Raw genomic sequence first — 17,828 nt, forward strand, 5'->3', positions numbered from 1 at the left:
ACACTAGTGGGCCTCTGGAGTCCAGAATGGATTCCAAAGGTTGCAGTGGGGAGTTCATCTTCTACAGACTGATGAACAATATAGGTTCACTGAACCATTTTTACATCAGAACACCATATTTTTCACCCATCTTTAGTAGGTTTTGCTTTCCACCTTACAAATTAAATAAATTCCAATTTGTAACTAAAACTATATATTTTTAAAATGGGAATTATATTGTGAAGTGTGAGCTTCTATGTTGATATGTTGTTATAATATGGAACATGTTGTTATATGTTGTCAATGTTGTTATAATACAGAATAAAATGTTCTGAAAAATATTTAGTATAAATAATAGGGGTAGAAATATAAACGTTAACAATTAAATGGACTCAGTGATATTGGTTTATTTTTCAAGGAGAGTACTTTTAAGAAGAGAATGAAAAAAACTTCATTGCAAGATACATGCAGACATGATAGTTCTCTGAGGGATGGACAATGTTATATACTCATTTTTCAACCTGTAATTGACTGTTCACTAATAAATAGAAATTTCTGAATGTCTATGTTTATATTAAGCACACTGAAGAAGGGTTTGAAATAGAGAATTAAGAAAAAGAAAATCACTTGCTTCTAATAACTCCCCTTGCACTTGTTTACAAAGAAAACAACAAAAGGAATAAGTAAACCCTTTATAAAAAGGAGCACAGTGTATTTGGAAGACACTACCCAGTGCGATTATAGTCTAATTTCTATATGTATTAACATTCCTTTACTTTATGACAATATAAATCGTTTTAAGTGATGATTAGAGTTAACTCTGCATTGCATTGTTGAAATTAGGGCAAGAAAAATTCATACATTTAAATATTTGCCTGGCTACAGTGGCGTTTTGGTGGTGGTGGTAGAGGAACAATAATTAGATACAAAGGATAAGATAACTTGCAAAATAGCAATTACATACACTATTTACAATATTTAGATTTTTTTTTTGGAAATGAACAATCTTGGAACTATAAACCATTATCTAGTTACTCTCACATGATAGAAAAGCAGTTTACTGTACAAATAATGTATAAAAATGCAAGTGTTCAAACATATGCAATTGCTCAAACATATAGAAGATTCAACAGACATATCTGTTCTTGCAGTTTTTTAAAAGATGGAAATCAAATGGCTTGTCCAGTCTTAACGTTCATTGATAATGCATGGTACTGTCAATTATTGCATGCCCAGACTAACAGATCAGTTCCATGCATTTGCTGAAGTGGCAAATTCATTGTGAGTCACTATGCTGGAAATGCGAGCCGTTTTCAGTTTGATTCAGTGATGGTGATTGCCCGCACCATGTTAGGCAGGTTCTCTGTATCCAGGTCTTCTTTGCTGTTATCTGAATTTTCTGGTGAGATGTAGCAACCAGAGTCTCTTGGACAGTCATTTAACTGTGACTTGTTAAAGCTGAGGTCAGGGCTTAAGGTCTGTGGCACTTGCTCTGCTTCTTGGTCTTGTTCATCTGTAAAATTGAAACAATATGCTATAAAAATCCCTTTGAGTAAAAGATTGATAGTTATGTGGCTGCTTTGGTTCGACCTGCAGGAAGGGCACCAGACAACTTACAAGCCAATTTCCATTCATATCACAGAAAGCCAGTGTAGGGTGGCAGAATTGGGGAGGCCTGGATGCAAATCCCAATTCAACCACGGAGTTCACTGGGTGACCTTGGCTCCTGTCACTATCTTTCAGCATATTGCAAGGACAACATGAGTTGAACTCTGCTCATAACCCTGAACTCTGGGGAAGGAAGGTGGGATTTAAAATGTCAAAAATAAATCATAACCAAAAACGGCATGCTTTCATAGCATCCTAATCCTATAGGAAGAATCGTATGTGAAAACCAGTGTTGCACGTGCTTCCCCAAAAGATGAAAAAAAATCACTGCTCTAGGAACAGCAGGGGGCACAATCTACTATTGGGGAAAGAGAAACGGAGGGCTGATTTCTTCCACCAAATTTATTTATTCATTTCTATGTCACAGACCTATTCAAAAATGGAGTGTATGAATCTCAAAACCAAAACAACATGACAAATAGAATCAAAGCAAAATACAAAATGGAAGGAAACAGAAGTGCAGAATGACTCGTCCTACAAGGAAGTTATAAAAAGTAGATAGTTTTCACAATAAATAATCAATTTATAAGTTGTTGCCTAAAAAAAACCTCATTACAGATGGCAACCAGTTTGATTTCAAACTTAAATTTCATTACGGAGAGAGCTCTACAACACCAGTGCCACTACACTAAATTCCCAATTCCTTGTTGAGGGCAGTCGAACACTGCCAAGCCCTGTCAGACGTGCCTCAGTGGCAGAATGCAAAGAACCTGCAGAGGTATAAGGAGTAAGGTGATCTTTTAAGAACACTGGCCACATTTCTTTTGGGGCTTTATATACTAATAGTATAATAGCAATGACTAACCTAGACAGCATCTTAAAAAGCAGAAACACCACCTTGCCAACAAAGGTCTGTACAGTGGTGCCCCGCAAGACGAATGCCTCACAATACGGAAAACCCGCTAGACGAAAGGGTTTTCCGTTTTTGAGCTGCTTCGCAAGACGGTTTTCCCTATGGGCTTGCTTTGCAAGCCGAAAACGTCTTGCGAGTGTTCCGATTTTTCCCCGCTCCCCCCCTTTTTCTAAGTCGCTAAGCCGCTAATAGCCTTTTAGCCGCTAATCCACTAAGCCTTTAATAGCCGCTAAGCCTTTAATAGCCGCTAAACCGCTAATAGCGCTAAGCCGCTAAGCCGCTAATAGGGTTGCTTCGCAAGACGAAAAAACCGCTAGACGAAGAGACTCGCGGAACGGATTAATTTCGTCTTGCGAGGCACCACTGTATAGTTAAAACTATGGTTTTCCCAGTAGTGATGTATGGAAGTGAGAGCTGGATCATAAGGCTAATTGCTGAAGAATTGATGTTTTTGAATTATGGTGCTGGAGGAGACTCTTAAGAGTCCCATGGACTGCAAGAAGATCAAACCTCTCCATTCTGAAGGAAATCAGCCCTGAGTGCTCACTGGAAGGACAGATCCTGAAGCTGAGGCTCCAATACTTTGGCCACCTCATGAGAAGACTCCCTGGAAAAGACCCTGATGCTGGGAAAGAAGAGGGACGACAGAGGACGAGATGGTTGGAGTGTTCTTGAAGCTACCAGCATGAGTTTGACCAAACTGCGGGAGGCAGTGGAAGACAGGAGTGCCTGGCGTGCTCTGGTCCATGGGGTCACGAAGAGTCGGACTTGACTAAACGACTAAACAACAACAATACTAATAGTAAGACCTTGAAGATAGTTCAGTAGTATACTGGCAGCCAGTGCAACTCCTTCAACACAGGTATTTATATAGGTGTCCGTAGCCTATGCCTGAGAAAAATAGGGCTGCAGAATTGAAAGCAGGTTGCAGCTTCTGAACGAGCCTCATGGGTAGCTCAACAGATAATGCATTGCAATAGTCTGTCCTTATGTTTACCAATGGTAGAACCACTAGAACCCAAACACCTTACTCCAAAAGATCAGCTTTGGATCAACCTATGCAGCAGCTAAATTAATCCTTTGCCCTATATGGAAGGAGGAAATGCCAGCACTGTAGCACCTATGGGCCAGAAAAGCCCATTAGGAAGAGGTGTAAATGAGCTTCCTCTGCTCCATGCAAACTGTTCTATCAAGGGGTTGTTGGCCAAATGTGGAGGAGACTCCTCCCAGTCCCAGCAGGAGTGCATCAGCTGTCCCTTCAGGCCACTCCTGGGACCCTAACTAAGCTGAGACCTTGCTATACCAAAGGACTACAACTCCAAAGACCAGAAAATTGAAGCATATGCCAATCTTCAATCTTCTAATTTCAAAAGTAGCAAGCTTGCTTCGTGACTCAATGCACAAGTTTTGATTTGAAGCATTGTACCACTTAAAGCAGATGCTGGTTTTAATCTGTTAAATATTAGTTAAAGGCCCAGGATAGAATTTTTTTTAAAGGGCTACTATTAAATGTTGCAGAATCAGCGGAACATGCTATCTTATCAGCTACTAGAAGTCATGTAATTTTCCTAAAGCATAGCAGTTTCATAAAAGATAAATGGCTTTCAGTCAGAGTTGTCTAAGATAGGGTTAGCACAGTCTATGATATGCATCATTTTGACATGTATAGTCTGATACTACTTTAGTCTGTAGGATTAGGCTATGGATATTGAAGAAATATAAGGCTGATGCATACACACTGACAAGAGCTATGCTATAAATATTCATTATCTCCATTTTTGCCCTTGTTTTGCCCTTGGAACCTGCCTTTGCAAATGTACAGGTGTCTAGATCACTGCAATGGAAGTTGTGACAATATTGCTTGCTTCATAAAGAAAATTGCCGTTGAAAGGATCTTTGTTTGGAGAATAATTGTTGTATGCATGAGTTTGACATCTCCTGGTGAAGCTCTAGATATGTCCTTCAGTTGAACCGCAGGTCCATTTAGAACTGATCATCAGATCCAAATAGAGATATGTGCTAGTTCTGCTGGGATACAACCCACACTCTGTAGATGAGCGATTGCATGCTTAGTTTTTTCCTCGAGTATAAAGACTCCTAGACACATAATCTAGCACATAAGGGAGATGGATTCTAGCATAGAGATATGCTAGTGATATGTGCAGAAAATCCAGGCATGTAGTCCATGGGCCACCTGCGCTCTTAGAATTCCAAGAGTTGTGCCCTGCAATTATTTCAGTGGTGAGTCACAACAATCATTTTGATTCCTCACTGTGAAAACTGTGCAGGTGATGGGTTTAAAATGTAAAGGGCTCTTATTACCCAAAACACAATTGTTATAAAGACACTGGATGATGTTCTAGTTGCTGTATTCTTGGGGTCAGTTCAGTTCTCGAGAAAGTGGTCTGAGGGCTGGAAGTTCATTTCATCATACAATTCAATCCTCTTTATTGGTAATAAAACTCTTAACAATAAAGTAGACATCTTTTAGCTATAAGAACAGCTGCAGAGTTGCTCAGGTGGTGTGAAGTCATTAGTTGTGGGTGGGGAGCTCGATTGAATTTGCCATGGCTTCACATGGAAGGGATTCACAATGGATTTTTAGCAGTACAAATCCTGTTCACAAGATCAGGGTCAGTCTTCTTTGGAATTTATTTTAGGAAAAATAAAGTTATTGTTGATGTAATTTATTTCCTGTAGAGTCAAACTAATGGAAGGCCAATTGTCTAAATTTTGGGAAACTGAAAAAACTCACGTCATATTTGGCCTATATGTGAGTCAGCCATCTAAACCTTCAAAAGAGGATCCGTAGTGCTATGGATCTTTGTTAAAGGAAGACAAGCTTTTTATTTTAAGTGGAATTTTCCCATACAGTCTCAACAAAAGATCATTTCTATTTGTAGGTGATGCTTATATTTTTGTCACTTTAGTGTAATTTCTGTGGTCAGAATCTAGATTCTCTAGTACAATTGGGTAATTATGCATCTCACTTCTAAGCAGTACAGATAATCAATTTTAATTAGGAAATCATTTATAGTAGACAGAGTCATGCCTATTTAAGAAAAAAATATTGACCTTGGAAAGTTGATTTCAGATGCAATATTTAGTTACAACAACGATGTCCAGCTTTTTCAACCCAATTTTCCACTCGGGTTGACTTAAACACAATGGTATTGCCAAGGTCATGCAGAATTAGTTACTCTGCTAAGAGTTAACCCCAGGATCATGTTGGCTGCCGTTCTTTCATTATAATTACTTGACTGGATGACCTAATATATCCCATTGCATACTTTTGCAGGTTTTTCTTATCTTCCGCATTACCAATCTACACTGGGGGAAAACGCTACTGTTCTATAGGAAAGATCAATTTGCCATTGAGACCCGCTTCAAATTTCTTTATTAAAGTGTTCCTTATACATGCATTAAGCTAAGTGCAGAATGTCTTGCTAAGAGCTTCTTTATAACTATGAGTCAGATAGTGGGCCCTGCAGTCCTATGGCCTCTGCAAGAGCATCAAAGGGCCTTTTGGAAGCATTAGATCTCCCTCTCTAAGGGTAGAGGGAGTTACTTCAGAGATTCCTCTGTCTGACATCATGAAGACATACATGGTCCTGGCCCTATGGAGCTCCTACCTCTGTTTAACCAAAAAGGTGCTCAGGTGGTTCGACTGCACACTTTCTAGCTTGATCAATTACTGACAGTTCAACCCCTATTAGTTGGGAGTTTTCCTACTCTCTCTCCTTATACAGCTAGAACTCAGGGTCATCCCATGAAGCTGAGTGTTGGCAGACTGGAAGTATCTTTTAAAGGCACACCTATGGTAGCGCATTAGACCAGGGGTAGACAAGGGGATACCTTCCAGATGTTGCCAGAAAAAAACTCCAATTATCCCTGACTATTGGCCAGGAGGGGATGCGGGTGGCGTTGTGGGTAAAACCTCAGCGCCTAGGACTTGCCGATCGCATGGTCGGTGGTTCGAATCCCCGCGGCGGGTTGAGCTCCCGTCGTTCAGTCCCAGCTCCTGCCCACCTAGCAGTTTGAAAGCACCCTTAAGTGCAAGTAGATAAATAGGTACCGCTTTCTAGCGGGAAGGTAAATGGCATTTCCGTGAGCTGCGCTGGTGCAGGCTCGCCAGAACAGCTTCGTCATGCTGGCTACGTGACCTGGAAGTGTCCTCGGACAGCGCTGGCCCCCGGCCTCTTAAGCGAGATGGGCGTGCAACCCCAGAGTCGGACACGACTGGCCCGTATGGGCAAGGGTACCTTTACCTTTACCTATTGACCAGGAGAAGGGGACGACAGAGGACGAGATGGTTGGACAGTGTTCTCAAAACTACCAGCCTGAGTTTGACTAAACTGCGGGAGACAGTGGAAGACAGAAGTGCCTGGCGTGCTCTGGTCCATGGGGTCACGAAGAGTTGGACACGACTAAACGACTAAACAACAACAATAACAACATTGGCCATACTGGCTGGGGTTGATAAGAGCTGAAATTCAACCATGTTGGCTACTACTGTAGATCCCACCATCACCATCACAGACCCCCCCCCCGGGTAGGGGACATGGAGGTTTACACATAAAAGTGACGATATATAATACCAAAAGGAGACTTCAGACATACTTTCATAGTCCTGCAGATTCTCAATAGCCGACAGTAATCTTGTTCTGTCTTCTGGGTTTTCAATATTAAGTTCAATTAAATGGCTCTCTTGTAGATCTTTCAAATCTTCCAGAGTCTCATAGCCATTTAGTAAGAGGGTTGATGAGTAGTCCTGAAAACAACAACATACTTCTGTTATTTTCTCCATTGACAGTTTTTCCTCTTTTGATTGTATTGCTGAAGAGAAAAGCAATTTTGTGTGTGTGTGTGTGTGTGTTTCAGGGGTGTGAACCCTGATTTGGCCCTGACTTGGCATTTCAGAAAACAGGCTGCCTTGTTCTGGTAGGGCACTTGGTTTCCCCCTGCTACATTCAGTAATGGGGCATTTTATCCCTTTTGACAAAACTGAATGACATTTGCAGGCATAGTAATCCCTCCAGAAGCTAAACTTGTTCCCTGATTAAACTTGTCAGTCACAAAGAACTCTCCCTCTTTGGGCCCACTCTGGTGTTTTCCGTATATGCTTCAGTGGCCCCCAGTTTGGTTCGGAGCACTCCAGAGAGATTCTGCTTCAGCTTGGATAAGTCCAGAATCTTTCTGAAGCTCCTGAGCCTCAGTTCTACTCAGGATTCATCTGAAGATTTTATGCACCTTTCCTTACAACTGCTTCACTTTGGCAAGAATATTCCCAAGTTTTTTTAGAAATGCACTCAGAACTTTATATGTTTTTCTTTATTTATACACCTACAGTTTCAGTGAAAGGTTTCAACAAGCAGGCTGGGGCAAACCTAACCCTTTGAAGACCTTTTCTCCTACTTTACAATTGATTTACATTCCTCTTTAATGCAGTTTTCAAACAAATCATTGCTGAATATTATATAAAGAAAAAATTATATCTAGTTTGTAGGAGGAAATCATTATGTCACCAGTATAATTTATAAGTATGCCATTTCAAGCAGGACTGCAGTTTTTGCACACAACATAAAGTGCAGTAGCACAGGCATGTCTTTTATTTTGTGGCATGCTATATATTTATAGGCATACATTTCCGAAGACTGTCCATGTGGAAAAAAAAGCATTTGTGTATCTTACTGTGCAAAGTTAAGAGGACTAATTAACAACAGAAAATGTGATTCTGAAGCATTAATAAAAATGCTGATTATATTGCATTACATCAATGCTATAATATTTTTCTATGGTTTAATAAGTGGTGTCCAAACTTTTTTCAAAGAGGGCCAGATTTGGTGAAGTGAAGGGCCACGGGGGCCAACCAAAGGGCCAACCAAGGTTGTTGACCTTTTTTTTAGGATTGAGGTTGAAGTTGTTGAGCTTCTTTTAGGATTGAAGTTGTTGAGGTTTTTTAAGGATATTTTATCCCGGTAAATAAACTGCCCCTGGGGTCGGATTAGACCCCGAAACAGACTTTGGACATGCCTAGTTAAATAGACCAATACTATGTGTGGAAGTTTTATATATAGGAACTACATTGAAATCAGCTACAAACTATTCTCTAGTGATAACGAAAGTGGAGTGAAGGATATTAAGTATACAATTGACAGGTTCATTGAAAGAATTGCTGCTTCAAGATAGGTTTATATCCTTGCTTATGGCTCAGATTTGGTTCCTGATGTCTACTTGTTGTCTCAGATCTGATGAATAATCATCTTAATTATATAAATATCAATTTGATTTTTTTAAATACAGAAGCTTTCTTAAGCACTGGAAGCTTGTATCACGTATTATTTTAGCAACCCTTACAACACTTTGTTCAGGAGGTTATTGTTATTTTCTCTGTATTACAGTCAAAGAAATAATACATGCTTCCATATAGGACTGTTGTAAAATGAGGGAGGATACTCTATGGTCCTCCAGTTGTTGTTCAAATCCCATCAATCTCAGTCAGCATAGCCAATGGTCGGAGATGGTCGTAATTTAGTCCAGTAACAACCGGAGAATCGTAGATTACCCCCAACAATTTTATAACCTGATCATTCATTTTAGACAATATATACCCTGCCTTTTCCTCTGAGGACAACCAAAGCAGCTATTTTAATAGATGTACGTGAAACACTTTGAATGCTGAGAAAATACAAGTGGTAAGATTATATACTATTGATTTTATGCATGTCATCAGATCTGGGTCACCTGGGAGCTTGGATCTAATTTCACAGAGTAACCCCCAAACTACATTGTCAGAGACATATTACTGTATATTGATGTTACCAAACATCAATATAAATCTGAGAAACTTTCCTATTCTGCAAATGTGCCACGTGTGACTCTAGTCTGCACAAGGAGTCAGTTGTACATGCATAACCCTAGTCAGATAATCAGTGACAGCATCAAGCAACCCTTTGGGAGGGGGAGCAGAGGATTTATTTAGTCTCCCCTTCAATACCTGATTGGCACTTATCTGATTATTGGCTAATTATATCTGGCCACACGCATGCAACCAACCTGGGTGATAATTTGATAGCTGCCTAATAAATGGAGCAATTTGACTCTAGAGGTCAAAGGAATTATCCATTTTAGCCAAAGTACACAACAAATCTTGCTTGTGGCTCCTAAGGTATGGCCTGAAGCTGCAAGTTTTGAGCTTGAGAATGATCATGATATGCAAAAAGAAGCTTTACCAAATAATTTTTTTGAGTTTTACCAACCTGGAGATGGAGTCGGTCCAAGAGTTCTTGAAGAGAATTAGGCTTGGCCCTTTTACTCCTCTTGTGTGGCTTTATTTTTCTAGGTACAGATTCCTCTTCTGTAATAAGATCTACATAAATGAATTTGAAATTCCCCACCTTGTTGTTTAGCAGTCCCGTCCACATACCCATTGGGGTTTTACAGATGATATCAATGATATCCCCTTTCTGGAAGAAAAACAAAGAAACAAAATGTAACTCTGAAACTAGTACTGTACGTATTATTTGTGATACACAAGACTAGTCTGCCTCAGTTGATCAAAAGCAGACCAATGGAAAATCAGAATTGGCTCAAATAGTGATGCACATTATCTAAAAAGAAAGGAGAGCTTATTTATCCATACTATCATTTAATGTGGAGAGCAAGCGTCCTGTTGTCCATATGATGTTCTTCTCTAAATTACTACCTTTCCCTCCCTCCCTCCAGATTTTCTCATACCCTCTGCATTTCAGAGTATCCCTCTTTGGAGGTCTTTAAGCAGAGGCTTGACAACCATATGCCAGGAGTGCTCTGATGGTGTTTCCTGCTTGGCAGGGGGTTGGACTCGACGGCCCTTGTGGTCTCTTCCAACTCTATGATTCTATGATTCTATGATTCTAGTATGAGAAAATCCAGATTGAGAGAGGGAAAAGTGGGGGAAGGCTGTGACAGAGGAAAATATCATATGGACAAGAGAGAATTAATGAAGGTACAGGAAGCTTAATATCCACATTACAGTATGGATGAGGACTTATAAAGAAGAACACCTAACCAAAATAGAAAATAGGATAGACAAAAATGGCCCAATCCATAGATTTAATTCCATATTGACAAGTGGAAACTGCAGTAACACCGCTGTTTCCCACACCATTTCAGAAAGGTCTGAAGAGAAGTAACAGACCAATTGCTATAATTATTAGGTTGATAATATAATTATTAGTACTGCCAACCTAGCAGTTTGAAAGCACACCAGTGCAAGTAGATAAATAGGTACCACTGTGGTGGGGAGGTAAACTCTGTTTCTGTTGCGCTCTGACACTTGTCATGGTGTCCTGTCATAATATGTCTATTGAAGTTAATGGTTCATTAATTAATTAACAGATTCATTAATTTCAGTGATGAAGACTTAGCTAAATACAATTCATTATTTCCAATGACAGTATCATCGACCCTGCACTCCCCTTCACATACTTACTTAAAATGTAACTCTAGCATTTGGTCTGTGCACTACTAATGTGTCATTTACCCTTTTGCACTTCCCTCGTATATGAAGCATTATTATAAAAATTAAAGCAGGTTTTTTTTTTTAAAAAAAGAAAACTGTTTTGTTCAAACTCAAAACATGTTAATCCAAACACATATGTCAGGTAAATAGCAAAAATAAAAGAGCAGCATCAAAATATCCAGAAACACAGGAGCTAATCTTTCCAGACAGGTGCCAAGAAAAAGGACAAGCAGTTGTGCAACACATTTCACCAGCTTCTATATCACAATTTTAAGTTCTTTCCTGCTGCAGCTACCTGTGCCCCCCCATCTGCTCTTCAGGGTTGGGGGACCCTCAGAAACAGAATGGATTGTGGTATGTGGGGCTGCTGCAGATGTAAAAGGGATTTCCACCTCCATGTACAAGTGGAAATGATTTTCTGCTCTGGCAAGGCAGAATTTGTGCCATAGCACTTAAGTTAACACAATATGCGGCTTACCAAATATGACTTGATCCAAACACATCTGTTAGGCAAGTACTGTGTTCTGTTTCTGAAACATCTGCATTATGTTATTGTACTTTGGGAGCAGCCATTGGTTTTTGCTTTCAGCCACTTTAAAGAGAGCATATCACCGTTATGCTCCGGTAAATACTGACAACCTGGGCAGTCCCTCCTTTCTCCTGGGACTCAAATTATTACTTCAGAGTTCCCCTAGTAGCAAATCAGCACTTAATCATACCCCACATTGCTGGGAACATGGTCATGAGACATCATCTTGTCTCTGTTAATATGGAAAAGTGAAACAGCTCCCTCCCCACACGTCACACGCCACAGCCATAACTCAACTAGAACTACAGCAGAGTGTTAGGCAGCACAATGTGAAGTAAGGCTAGAAAAGACATCTGAAGATTATTATTAGTTACATCTTTTTCTTTGTGACACAAAAGCTTAAGGTACAAGTTTGATAAGAACGTATCAAGAAACCCCCCAGAGCAGACCAAAGATCCATCTTCTCCAGGATCCAGCAAATGTCCCCCTTTGACTTTCTCTACACCATGTATATACTTCTCTCTTTATATATATTCTCCCTCTTTTCTAAAACAAAAGTCCCAAATGTTGTAACCTTTCCTCAAAGGGAAGTTGCTCCAGCCCCTCAGTCATTTCAGTTACAATATGCTTTTGGAGGGCAAGGTGACCAGAACTGTAGTCAGAATTCCAAGTGTGATCTCACCATAGATTTGTATGTTGTATGTTATGATGTCAGCAGGCTTATTTTCAATCCCTTTGCTAATGATCTCTAACATGGAGTCCACCTTTTTCACAATTGCTGCATGCTGAATTGACATTTACATTGAGCTACCCGCCACAATTCCAAGATTGTAACCTTGCTCAGTCTCTGTCAGTTCAGACCCTGTGAAGTTAGGTTGGTTTGTTTTTCTCAAATGTGCATCACTTTACACTTTCTTATATTAAATCACATTTGCTATTTAAATGCCTATTCACCCAGTTTTGAGAAACTTTTTGTGATCCCCCAATTTCCATTCTTCATCTTGTTTCTTACCATCCTGATCAATTTGATATTATCAGCAAAGTTGGTCACTTTACCTCTCACTCTTAATTCCAGATATTTTATGACCAAATTAAAAACCACAAACTCCAGTCTAGTTACCTGGGGGACCACTTCTCACATCCCTCTATTGTGAGAACTTATTCCTATTATCCACTTTCCACTCCTTAAGCAGCTTAAGAGAACGTGTCCCTTTATCTCATGACTGCAAAGGTTACTCAGGAATTTTTAGTGAGGGATTATGTCAAAAGTTTTTTGAAAGCATACCAAATCAGCCCAATCTACATGCTCATTGAGACACTCAGTGGAAAGATTAGTTAGACACAAGCTAGCTTTGTGGAAACCAAGCTAGTTCTTCATTGGCAATACTTGTTCTTCTATTAAAAAAATGATTTCTATATAATGCTGCCTGAACTGGGAGAGCCTCGCAGGTGGAAAGTGACTTCAGGAATAAAGCAAATGTAACAAATAGTTAACTCACCTTGATTTTGAGAGAGTCTGTGTCATAAGGACTAGGTGTGAAGTCTGTGTGTACTTTAGCTCTGCCACAGAAAGGTCCAGTGTAAGGAACTTCATCATCAAGCCTTAGGCTGTCCCTGTTGCTTGTCCCATCTGAGCAACTAGTAACCCCACCTGGAAGCAATAAGAATGGTCAACCTTTCACAGCATTTAAGATGGATACAACATGAAGCCAAAAGAGTTTGAAGATGAAATCATTTGAAAAATATAATACAGAAAAATCAGAAGAGGTGTCCATGAGCCACAAGATTTGGTTTGGACTCCCAATTCAGCACTTTGGAAAACAGCCCACCTCCATATGAGACACTTGGAAGGCTGTCTGAATTGGATTGGGCTTCACCTGAGACCACTTCATCCCACCTCAAATCACTATTTGAGGGAGTATTTTTTTTTTATAAAAAAGACTATAACTTCCCCCCCTTTTTACAGAGGTGGATGGAATTTGAGGGCATACTTACTGCTAAGAAAGAGTTTGTTGTTATTATTATTTCGTTTATACCCTACCTTTTCCCCTGACAGGACTCAAGGTGACTTACAGATAAAACAAGAACCACTAAAGCATAGAAAAATAGATAATTAAAATACAATTTAACTTTGATAGAATCAAAGCTTGCTAAATTACAGTGAAATAGGGCATTGACTTTTGTGCTGGGCACCTTTAAAGTTTGTCCAACCAATCTTTACCCTTTCAGAGGGTATAAATTATGCCCAATTTCAGAAGGATAGCTGCAGTGGCTTCCCCACAAGGACAGCTGTTGCAATTCGCAGGTGGGCAGCAAAAGAACACATAAGAGAGATGTTCATGAGTAAGAAACCTGCTACACTGCAGACAAATAAGTTTGACTTTGTGGGTGGGAAGAACTAAAATAGATACACGTTCAAAGTAAAAATAATTCCTTTTGATTACTAGCTTGACCAGTCAATCACAACAAGGCTCTCCATCCATCCTCTCCCCACCCTGGTACTTCCTCTCTCTTCCCTCATCACCCAATTTTGGTTATATTCCTCATACGGCAAGCTGAGAGACACTATTTCTACTTTTAGTAGATGCATGTCTCTAGGATTTTTTTAAATGTTTGGATTACCAAGGTACTATGAGGTGATTTAGGGGTTCCCACTTCACCTGTGTCATCTCACAGAGATCCTGCTTGACTTCTGAGAAGACCCAATTCCTCCAAGGCACTCTGCTTAGGCTTGGCTTCATTTAAATCCACTCATCATTCCTATTAATCACTACTGTCAACTTTCTATGGAGTAGAAGCATTCCTGCCAAAAATAAGCTATGTACAGTTCTACTGAATTCAATCCACAGGATTTAGCAAGGGATTTAATAGAATTATAGAATTGTAGAGTTGGAAGGGACCCTGGAGGTCATCTACTCCAATCACCTGCAATGCAGGAATCTTTTGCCTAGTGTGGGGCTCAAATCCCACAACCCTGAGGTTAAGAGCCTCTTGCTCTATTCTGTGTCTGTGGATGTGCAAATGTGGATCATGCCCCATGCAATTAATTAACATATGCTGCAGGGTAATACTTAATTGTGAGGAAGTGCTAAGAGATAGACTATTTGGTTCGCAAAATCCTGAAACAATGGAAATGCAATTAAAATGGTCAAAATCTCCATCAATAGAGTGATGTGAAGACTAGAGCCTAGATTTTACTCAGGGCTCACTGAAATACAATGGCCCCAAACTAATACTGTGTGTTTTTCATATACGATGTAGAATAATCACCTGCTGACTGTTACCTCTTTATTCAGACAAACAGGGATAACATTTTACAGGTGATGTCTTAGAATACGCAAAGTACAGAACTTCAAAAGAATTGCACACTGGAGAGGAAAAAGTTTTACTCTCAAGATTTCTGTCATTTTGTCATCTGAAGAAACCTGCATCAGCACATTTGAGCAAGCACAGAAATATTCCATTCAAATATGCTTTAGATAACAGCAGCATCTTGAATTCTCCCACGACAAAACAGATAATGGAACACAAAAATTGGTTCACTTGATGTGCTTGCTTAGCTATACATGGGGGAGGAATAAATACGGTTGCTAGGTCATGATAATTTAAAAGCGGCACTGCACCTTCAAAATGTTATGCAGTCATTGGGCGGTATTCACCTACATTTTACTCAGAGTAGAGGCATTTAAATTAATGAACATGACTAATTTATGTCCATTACTGTCAATAGAACTGCTCTGAGTAAAACTTAATTGAACGCCATCTTTAGTCTATGACTTCGCTCACCCTATGCACCTCCTGCTGAAGCAAGCAGGACTTCTGGTTCTTTCTGACAGCTGGCTGCAGTTGAGGGTGGCCATTGGAAACAGGGGAGAAATAGAACTGTAGCTCTGTGGTGGAGCATCTGCTTTGCACCAGAAGGTCCCGGGTTCAATCCCTGGCATCTCCAGTTAGGGCTAGGAGAGAACTCTGCCTGAAATTCTAGAGAGCCTCTGACAGTCAGACAATACTGAACTAGATGGGGCAGTGGTCTGACTCAGTATAAAGTGGTTTCCTATGTTCTATGTGCCTTCATTCTTCTTTACAACATGATTGTACAGTGATACCTCGAGTTACAAATGCTTCAGGTTACAGACTCCACTAACTCAGAAATAGTACCTCGGGTTAAGAACTTTGCCCTAGGATGAGAACAGAAATTGCACGGCGGTGCGGCAGCAGCAGCAGGAGGCCCCTTTAGCTAAAGTGGTACCTCAAGTTAAGAACAGTTTCAGGTTAAGAACAGACCCTCCAGAACGAATTAAGTTCTTAACCTGAGGTACCACTGTAAAAGAAACCCAAGAGGCAACTTATATTCCATTTTCGGTCTCTCTCACATGCAAAAATTGTTAGAGAGTTTGTTCTTGCATAGATGGCTTGGAATGCAACATACCATTTTCCGTATCACATTGACATAGGAAAACTAGGGTTGAGGCCTAAACATAGTGACCACATTCGTAGAGGGACATAGCTTCTGTACTTCTCTGAGGGAAACAAAAGTTCCACAGGTACAGTTTGTCCCATCTGACTATACCACATCTTAGCATTTGATATCTGGTAAGATGCTACTTACCATGTGGCATGCCCCTACAGGAGAGATGAAGAAACTAAAATGATTGGGCCATCTTCACTTAGAAGAGAACTTTGTCCATACAAGCCCCACAATACATATATAGGCATCTAAATGTCCATCTTTGTAATGGGCTTTTCTGCAGTGGCATCTTCATTTTAAACTTCCTCCCTCAAAAGGCCCGCCATGTAGGCTCAGTTTTTATCTATAGACCAGGTTTCCCCAAAGGTGGGTCTCCAGCTGTTTTTGGACTACAACTCCCATCATCCCTAGCTAGCAGGACCAGTGGTCAGGGATGATGGGAATTGTAGTCCAAAAACAGCTGGAGACCCACCTTGGGGAAACCCTTCTCTAGACCATCTTATTCCAGTGTACTTTGTTCATGTGAGCTGGCATTAACATAAGTATCTAAAATCTGATGGGCAACTTTTTAGTTTTGCGGCTGCAGGTTGTGTATGGGATGTGTTGTTTACATGTGTAATTTGAGTAGCTATCCATTTTATATTGGCTTTGCAGTTCTTTTACACAATGTTGTTAGCTGCTCCATGGACTTGTGTTTGGTGGGCATACAAATCCTTAAATAATAAAAAAAACCTAAGACAGCCTGACTATCCTGCGTAGGAGAGATCAGGTTTGGGTAAGATAGGTTATCTGTATAAACTCACCATTGCAGTTAAGAGTTAGAAGTAGCACCTGCAGAATATTACCCTGCATTTAAGCACTTAAATGGACAAAAGCCATGTCGCTTTGGAAATATGGTTAACCTAGACCTAGGAAATGAAAATTGAATTGATATGTCAGTGAACAATTCTGTTTTACAGTGGAGTGGTGTTTTAGCTCAAAAGACTAAAATAGGATCATTTAGTGTCATTAATCAATTCTATTAGACAGAATGACAATATAAAACCTTACATAAGTTCTCTGTGAAAGCATATGATAACAAAATCCCTATCAGTGCTTGCCATTCAAACACCGTTGCTCACCAGATACAAGTCTCATCCATAATTTTTATGTGTACTGTTGATCAGATGCAACACATCCTAGGACACACTTTTTACTGACATACACAAGATTCAGGGTGTGATCTTAAACTCACTTTCTAAGGACTAATCCTCACTGAATGGGAATTACATTTGAGTAAACTTCTATAAGCTTGTGCCATTAACTTTTCCTACTTTTTGTTAAAAAAGGAAAATTTGGCCTCTTTTTAGTTTCATGTTCTATGCAGCATGTTAGATATCCCTTGCAATAGCAAGAACAGAGGACTTTATGAATGTGTTCTATTTTTAAAAAAATACATAAATAAACAAAGGTAATACAAATATTTCTTCTGGAAAATTAGGCTCTCTCTAAATGAATTTTCACCAAAGACAAAGTCGGCAATGATAAATAATATATTTTGTTCACAATATTTCACCTAAATGCATGGATACTGATGTAGTTTAATGACAACTTATCTAACTAAATTCTAATCAAAAGTAGGCCCACCAAAATTAATGAACCTAAGTTAGTTGTGTACATTAATTTGAACAGTATAACTAACACTGGGTACATCTCCCAAAGAGTTGGTTGTGAGTCATTAAATCCCCAGCATAAATCTACCTAGGATTTGAACTCATTCAGTCATTTTGGCCAAACTAATACTAGTGAACCCCACATCTGTAATATGGGAATAAGAAGAGTGACCTAT

The 17,828-nt window shown here is 39.7% G+C and overlaps 1 protein-coding gene across 2 annotated transcripts in view; it reads right to left on the reverse strand.

The window, feature by feature from the left end:
* Window positions 1-366: 366 nt before the first annotated feature.
* Window positions 367-17,828, reverse strand: part of SAMSN1 (SAM domain, SH3 domain and nuclear localization signals 1) — an 81,148-nt gene continuing 63,686 nt past the window's right edge. For both annotated transcript variants that reach the window (XM_082220784.1, XM_082220783.1), the window contains 4 exons: window positions 13,032-13,183; window positions 9,760-9,966; window positions 7,121-7,271; window positions 367-1,492 (listed from right to left, as the gene is read on the reverse strand). In XM_082220784.1, coding sequence (XP_082076910.1) covers window positions 1,293-1,492; window positions 7,121-7,271; window positions 9,760-9,966; window positions 13,032-13,183 — 710 coding nt within the window. In that variant the 3' untranslated portion in view covers window positions 367-1,292. The remainder of the gene's footprint in view (window positions 1,493-7,120; window positions 7,272-9,759; window positions 9,967-13,031; window positions 13,184-17,828) is intronic.

Source organism: Podarcis vaucheri (assembly GCF_965113315.1).
Source record: "Podarcis vaucheri genome assembly, chromosome: 4".
Taxonomy (NCBI): domain Eukaryota; kingdom Metazoa; phylum Chordata; class Lepidosauria; order Squamata; family Lacertidae; genus Podarcis; species Podarcis vaucheri.